This window comes from Bison bison, unplaced genomic scaffold, assembly GCF_000754665.1.
Source record: "Bison bison bison isolate TAMUID 2011002044 unplaced genomic scaffold, Bison_UMD1.0 scf7180017864530, whole genome shotgun sequence".
Taxonomy (NCBI): Eukaryota; Metazoa; Chordata; class Mammalia; order Artiodactyla; family Bovidae; genus Bison; species Bison bison.
Genome location: NW_011495080.1, coordinates 8476660 through 8484519, shown reverse-complemented (window position 1 = coordinate 8484519; position 7860 = coordinate 8476660). Strand labels below are relative to the sequence as shown.

Genomic DNA, 7860 nt, shown 5'->3' with positions numbered 1-7860 from the left:
GCCACCTGTCACAAGAGTTACGTCAGCAGCAGCATGGACGACGAGCTGGCCAAGCCTGGAGATGTGGAGGTAAAGGCAGTCAGGTGTCCGGTCAGACAGGGGACAATGGTTCTTGTCTCATTAGGAGAGGCCACGGGGAAGGGCCCGAGAGGTGAAGTGGGCAGCGGGCTGAGAGCTGAGCTGGGTGACCGTCAGGAAATGAATGAGGTGCTCTCCCCACTTCCTGTGGAGATACAGTTCCATCTGGACGGAAGTCTAAGATTCTGGACTTTTCATCAACACAGTCATGTGCTCTTCATGGGAAGAAATCCAGTGTTCTCCCCCTGGGCAGCTTCAGATCCTTTCGGCCAGTGTTTTGTACCCATGAGAAAAAAGGGCCCAGCGAAGAGAGCGGGTGGAGGGCAGGGGCTCCTCAGGGTGCCCTCCTCACTCCTCGCCCTCCACAGCACCTTGAGGACGTGGTCGCCAAGGTGCTGATCAAGCTGCAGGGTGTGCAGGCCATGTACCAGCTCAGCCAGGAAGAGCACACGCTGCTGCAGCAGCGAATGAAGAAGCTGCTGGATGAGCAGAAAGAGCTCAAGGAGGAGCTGGATGCCTGCGAGAAGGAATTCAAGGAGTGCATGGAAGGCCTTGAGAAGCCCGTCGCCTCCCAAAACGACAAGGATAAGAATGAGGTAACTGCTTTCAGCGAGGCAGGGCTTCTCATAGGTGTCTCCAGAACCCAAGGAGGTTGGAGTCCTTTCAGAGAGGCTGAGGGTGAGATGGGAGCTCACTGCTAGCTCTCTACAGGTGCCATCCTCCTGGTGGAGGGACAAAGCAGGGGCTGAACCCCAGGCAGCAGGGCAGTCTGCTGGGCCTCTGACGGGCATTTCTCAGGCGCCCACTGTTCTGGAATTTACTGATCATCAAGACCTCTTGAAATGATTTTTTTTTCCCCTCTGCCATTTTGTTCTCTCTTTTGTCCTAGAGCACTTCTGTAGAGTTGCATTTTTTTTACCTGCCAATTTTCTTTAGTTTGTGTGTATTCCACCTTGTCTCTTTAACTAGATTGTAAGCCCCTCAAGGACAGGGCCAGGTCTTTTGGATTTCTCATAATACCAAGCAGAGTGCTCTGCATGCCTAGGAATGGGATAGAGGGCATTGACTCTGACAGGAGTAGTCCACTGTCCAGTGGGGGTCACTGTATGCATGGGAGAGGCTCAGAGAGCGGGAAACACATGGGCCTCTGTTGCTTAGTGTTGGTACCTACCTCGGGGGCCACAGTATGCTGCCAGAAGCCAGGAAGGACAAAAACCAGTGAGTAGTGAGCAGGGTTGGCAGTTGCCTTTGTTTCCAGGGCAAGGTGCAGGAGCCCAGTCTGGTCTCAGAAGGATACGACACAGTTCCTATAGTAATGATTGACCTGTTAGAGAAATAGCCTGAGTCAAGTCCCATGGTTCAGTTAGTCCAGCAGTCATTCCCCCACCAGTTCATAGTAAAAGCATAATTTAAGTCATCCTTTTTTTTTTTTTAATCACATTAGACTTACACTAGATGTAAGTCAGGTGCCTCAAGTTAGGGAGAACCTCTTTGTAAAACTGCTTTTGAGGCTCATTTTCCACGGTTTTCATGTTTTCTGTATTATCTGCCTCCCCCCGGGCTTTAGCAGGGAGATCCTGAGGCCGGGACCCCCAGACAGGGGCCAGACTGATCACGTAGGCCCAGCCACGGGTAATGGGCTCTCCACTACCAACAGATCAAAGAACTGCAGGCCAAGCTGCGGGAGCTGCAGCTGCAGTACCAGGCCAGCATGGATGAGCAGGGGCGGCTCCTGGCCGTGCAGGAGCAGCTGGAGGGGCAGCTACAGTGCTGCCAGGAAGAGCTCCGCCAGCTCAAAGAGAAGAAGTCCTCTGTTACCAAGGAAATCAGGGGCAAGAACGGCAACAAGAACATGAACAAGAATGCCAATGGGGTGAAAAATAAAAAGGTGGCCAAGCCAAGCCTAGAGAGTACTGAGAGCGGCCTTGAGACCACGAAGGTGAGTAGTAACCTTAGTAGTCAGACGAGTAGGAAGTTAACAGAGATCCTGGGAAGAAAATTCATCTTCATCACCACTGTGACCAGATGAGGTCACTGTAGAGAAGCTTCTGGGGTCTCTTAACTCGTCTATAGTAGATCCATCTTGGTAGTGGTTTGGTCCTCCCTTTTCTTTTGAGGTCAAGGGGAGGGTAGAATACGGACCACTCGGATCTGGAGCTTTAGCCCCCAGGCTAGATGACTGTTTCAGGTAGCCCAGTGCAATTTGTGGAGGGATGGGAGGTTGTTTTCCTAGATCACATGCCCAAGAGAAGCACCAAATGGATGAAAAGAAAGGAATTTATTCAAAGCCCTGTGTACACATAGGTGGAAGAAGATTGGATAAAATAGGAGCCACCATGCAAGGGTAGGAAACAGCAGTTGAGATGTAGGATCTTTAGCTCTGGGAACTGTTGGAAATGGCTAATAGCTGGATAGGTATAGTACCAGGTAGGTGTGATCCCGGATAGACATGTGGTCCCAGGTAGGTGTGTGGTCCCAGGTAGGTTTGTAGTCCCAGGTAGGTGTAGTACAGGCACAGAGAAGTTGGGTGTGGCTACCCTCCACATGGTGCACAGGGGCATCAGTTGGGTCCTGGGACACAGTACTGTGTATGCACCATGACACACCAGGAAGCACGTGTTCCCGAGGTGGTTGAGCATCATCCTGAAGGTGACAGCAGCATCCCCGGTCCTGCCCCCGCCCACAGAATCTGGAGGTGGTGCTGTACTATAAGGCCAGCCACACATCCTTGGATGGTCCAACAAAGGAGGAGAAGAAAGAGGAAACAGAAGAGGAAAAGGAGGAGGAAGTCAAGGAGGGAACAAAGGAGGAGTCCCAGGACGGAATGGTTTCTGAGCCATCAGGTCCTAAAGAGGTTAAGTTCAAGGACGATCAGGAGGAGAAAGACGAAGAGTTCCCCAGCCAGGAGGGTAAGGACGAAGACGATGAGGAGGAGGATGATGACGAAGAAGCTTCAGAGGAAAGCAACCCCCTCAAACTTTCTGAGAGCAAAAAGGTAACCATAGCTGAAGGCTAGATCATGTGGGAAATGGGATCTTGGTTGCAAGTGCCAGTGTTTGGGGGTGGCCCAGCCCTTGGATGGACTTTGGCAGGAACAAAGGCTGGAAGCTCTGAGGCACCACACTGGGGAAATGGGAGTAGAGGTGGGGACCACCTTTTCTGGGAACCGCAGTGTGCTGGTTGGAGTCCCACCTCCTTACATCAATGAGGTAGCCCTTGTCACTTCAGGAGGGTTCTTCACCCTCTGCTAGCGCTGCGCTGAGGACACTGATGGGCATTTCTGTCAGCCGGGGCAAGTCATCCAGTCCTGCTTTCCCGGGGTGCACCCCTAGGGCTGACTTCTGTTGCCGTGAGGGGTGTGGAGAGGCTGGTGTGCCTCCTGGGTTCTATATAGTATTACAGGCATGAGGAAGGGGGCGGAGCCCATCAGAAGTGCTGGGACATTCCATCTGTACAGCGGGGCCGTTGGCCAATCTCAGGAGGCCAACCAGAGCCCTAACCCTCTAGTTACCAGATCTTGGGAGGTTGGACAGGAGTGTCCTGGGTAACATACCAACGGTACAAAAACATTTCTATATTTTAACAACTGGTACATCTGTACAGGAACATACTAGCTGAATCTCTGCCCTGGTTGAAGTTAACTGGGGGCTCTGATTTCTGAAAGGTTTGATTAGTATCTGAAGAAGTCCTCAGTTTACAGTACTGATTATTTTTGTCCCTTTGAACACAGGGTAAGAAAGTAAGTCTCTTGTGGTGGGATGTCCCAGTCAACTCTTAAGGTTTTCTGGAATTTTCTGTCAGTCTGTGGCACGGGCCAAGGACCCAGTTACAGTTCTCTGTCAATCTTTTGACAGAGGACCTTGACTTAGGATGTGGGAAGTAGGAGTAAGCTCAGCCCCTTCTGCAGGGTTCCATTTCTTTGAGGTCTTTATATCCCGCCACATGCCTGTTCAGAACCTCCTCCTCAAAGATATCCTTGCCTCATGTGCCATCTTTCTAGACAGCAGCCTGGGTTTTTCTACTTCAAAATCTAGTACATTTCTTGTGTCTGCTTATGGAGATGTCCCTTTGCCTCCATGGGTCCTGCCTCTTTTACAGGCAGCTCTACTGGTATATGTGTTGCTGCTGCTGCTAAGTCGCTTCAGTCGTGTCCGACTCTGTGCGACCCCATAGACGGCAGCCCACCAGGCTCCCCCATACCTGGGATTCTCCAGGCAAGAACACTGGAGTGGGTGGCCATTTCCTTCTCCGATGCATGAAAGTGAAAAGTGAAAGTGAAGTCGCTCAGTCATGTCCAACTCTTAGCGACCCCATGGATTGCAGCCTACCAGGCTCCTCTGTCCATGGGATTTTCCAGGCAAGAGTACTGGAGTGGGGTGCCATTGCCTTCTCTGGCATATATGTTACTACCTGCAAATCCAGTTTCTCTCTGGAAGACAGTTGCAGTCACAACTAGACCTTCTCCATTGTCAGCTTGTTTTAGTGCATTTTGTCTCACAATGACAGCATCAGACTCCTAGGGGATGGTAGGGACCAGAGCCCAGAACACAGACTTGGTGGAAAGCAGCCAAAACATGTGGCTAACAAAGGGCGAGGTGGCCTGGCAGAAGACTGCCCTTCCTAGAGTGACCCAGGCGGAGCAGACATCCTGCACATCTGGAGCGCCCAGCTTTACTCCCTGGAGCTTCACTTTGCCAGAGGTACTGATCCACAGGAAATGTCTTGGTGCAGATAACTCTGGCTTGACAAGATACAAGTGGGATATGACAAGCCAGAAACCTGATCCCGAATTGGACCTAAGCTGCTGCTTTTAACCCGTTCAGTTTTGCATCTTCTGCAGGCCACCTACAAGAAGAACCAGGCCCGAGTTGTGGAAAAGAAACACCACTGCTCTTGCTGACCTGTTGTTTAACCTTTTAATCTCTTTCTCTCTTCCCTTTGTTTTATCATCTTCATTATCTGTTGGATTCATGTGTGTGTGTCTTTTTATACCATCTCTCATCTCCTGGTCTCTCCTCATGCCTCTTCCTCATTTGACATGTTGCAGTCATCCCCCGCCCCCGATCCCCCCATCTTCTCCTTGCCTCTTGTAGGCCTGGTGGTCATATCGGCTTTGCTCTGGTGCTGGTGGGCCGAGACGTCGTCCTAATGCAGGTACTGGTATTGCGTCCTCTCCTTCCGAGGGGTAGAGGGGGTTGCAGGTTGCCCTGGCCTCTCCTCTTCACCCTGTCTCTCAGCGGCTTGCTGCTTGCTTTTGCCATTTTACAACAGGTGACAGTAATGACTGAGTGTTAGTCCTGGCTTCCCATTGGGCTACCACAAAGCCCATAACATCTCGGAGCATGTCTTCCTAATGTGTGGGGAGTTGGAATGCTCACCATTGACACAGTTTGAGTTTCTGTCCTCTGGGTTGGAAAAATCTGGATGATTGCAGCCCTGTGGCTACTTTCAGAGCCCCTTCAACTACTTCCAATGAGAGATGTCTGACTGCAAGGCTCGCCTGGCTGCTCTTTGTCTTTGTTTAGCCCTAGAGCTAAGTTCTTACTATAACCATTAATTACCGCCTCCCCACTTGGGTGAGAGAGGAGGTCTGGAGAGCTGTGAGCCCCAGGGTCATTTGTATGAGGGCAGTCTCAGTTGTCTGTCAGCCTTGGCATCAAACTCCACCATATTATATACTTCCTACTGAGACATTCTCTGGTTTGGGAATTCTGGTCTCCAAAAAAAATCAGAAAAAGAAACCCACATCTCTTTTGAGGGGTCAGATTCTGTTGTAATTGGCTTCCCAAGCTAGACTTTCTGAAGAGGATGTGGTATTGGTGAAAAGTTTCCATTCACCAGAGATGCTGTGTTCTCAGGGAACCAAACTGATATATTCTGGGCACCAATCCACGTAATCTGATCTGTTAACAGGACACCAAGTTCAGGAGGTAGAATGTAGAACACCCCAAAGTAGAATCCTTGCAGAACCCATAAACTATTCTCCCTTGGCCCATTTTGGCTCCTTTCTCATGCTCCGCCTGCCACTTCCATCGCCCACCCTCTCTTCTGCTGCTGCTGCTGCTGCTAAGTCACTTCAGTTGTGTCCGACTCTGTGCGACCCCATACACGGCAGCCCACCAGGCCCCACCGTCCCTGGATTCTCCAGGCAAGAACACTGGAGTGGGTTACCCTCTCTTCTAACGTCCCTGTAAATGGGGTGCGGTTGGCTCAGAGCACACGCAGGTTCAGAGTAACTGCTGGACCATTCGTCGTAGCATTTATCTCTGTTTCCTTTTCTCTCCTTCCTGTTTTCCTCCTCACCTTTTGTTTTCTCTTCAACCAGTCTCCTCCCTTCTGTTAGACATTCTAGTTACTTCTCTCGGATGGTCTAACTCCTTTGGTGTGAGGACTCTCTCCCTCTACACTCCCGGATTTCTGAGTTCCTCCCTGTGGGATGAGACCCAAAGCACTCAGCCATAACCTTTCACCAATTCACACCCAGCCAGGCCTGGTCCAAGGGAGCTGAAGGAACTCCTGGGTAAGGGTCCTCTGGGAGGAACCTGTTAGCCCAGAGCCTGGCTGTGCCCTAGTATGCCGCCCCCCCATCCAGGAACTGAGGCTTCAGAGTGTGGCAGGGATGTTGGGTGAGTCTGTCTCTTACTTACAGCTCAGTCCCAGTGGGAAAAATGGATAATCTGAACATTAGTCTCTTCAAATGTAAGCAAAAGATGGTAAGTCCTCTGGCTTCCTCATATGAGGAACAGATGAGTTCATGTGTATGAAAATATTTTATAAATGATAGAACACCACAAAAATAATAATGAACGCATACTCTTCTTACATAATGCATACTATATGCCAGGCACTGTTCTAATCACCTTGTTTAATTCTCACAACAACCCAACAAGGTAGCTATCGTCAGTTTATACATGATAACACTAAGGCCTAGGGAGGTTACATAATACAGCCAGTAAATTGTGAATCAGATTCTAAGGTCTTAGTATTAGCATCAGATAAGATTCTAATCTCTTGGACTTCACTGTGGTCTCGTAGTTAAGATTCTGTGCTTCTACTGCAGGTAGGGTATGGGTTCAGCCCCTGGTTGAGGAATTAAGACCCCACATGCCATGCTGTGTGACCAAAAAAAGAAACAAAAAAATTCTCATCCTGTTTCACTGTATCTCTCCTTATTTTGAGCAGTTTTCCTTGGTTACTTCCAAGTAGTTAGGAAGACACCATTCAGCAGCCTCTTAGTGCAGCCTCAGATCTCATTGGCTCTCTTGCTAACTAATACCACATTGCTAACTTATATCATGTATTGTTTATAAAACCCCTTTGCACATTGCATATGCTGAGCATTCTTTCCCTGTCCTCTGCCTGCAGTTGATTTTTTGGATCCAAGACAGAATTTTCCATTCAGCTCTGAAATCTAGTTCATTGTCCACTGTTCTCACCTATAGATTGTTTCTGTTTGTTTTTTCTCTTGGCCCTGTGGTTTCAAAATATGTTCACTCCCAGCTTCACCTCACACTCAGGGGTGACCAGCCACCATCTCGTCTTCACCTGAGTTACAGGTGAGGGCAAGCCTCTGGAGGCCCTCTGCAGGCTCTCAGGCTCACTGGTCACACGCGAGTGCTCATGCAGCAGGCTGCTGTCAGCCTGCTCTTGGATTCTCATATTCTTTCCAAGGACAGCATGGAAAATCTTGTCAAACACCTTGATTAAGTCCCCAAAACACGGATTTCCTTGATCAGTCAATTCAGTAATGCAGTCTGAAAAGAAAGCCTGACATAGATCGGA

The 7860-nt window shown here is 49.7% G+C and overlaps 1 protein-coding gene across 1 annotated transcript in view; it reads left to right on the top strand.

Moving 5' to 3' along the window:
• The window catches only part of CCDC136 (coiled-coil domain containing 136), a 23946-nt gene extending 18376 nt beyond the window's left edge, over positions 1 to 5570 (top strand). The window contains exons 15-19 of the mRNA XM_010831702.1: positions 3 to 69; positions 447 to 674; positions 1736 to 2017; positions 2765 to 3073; positions 5126 to 5570. Of these exons, the coding sequence (XP_010830004.1) occupies positions 3 to 69; positions 447 to 674; positions 1736 to 2017; positions 2765 to 3073; positions 5126 to 5227 (988 nt within the window). The 3' untranslated portion in view covers positions 5228 to 5570. The remainder of the gene's footprint in view (positions 1 to 2; positions 70 to 446; positions 675 to 1735; positions 2018 to 2764; positions 3074 to 5125) is intronic.
• The last annotated feature ends 2290 nt before the right edge of the window (positions 5571 to 7860 follow it).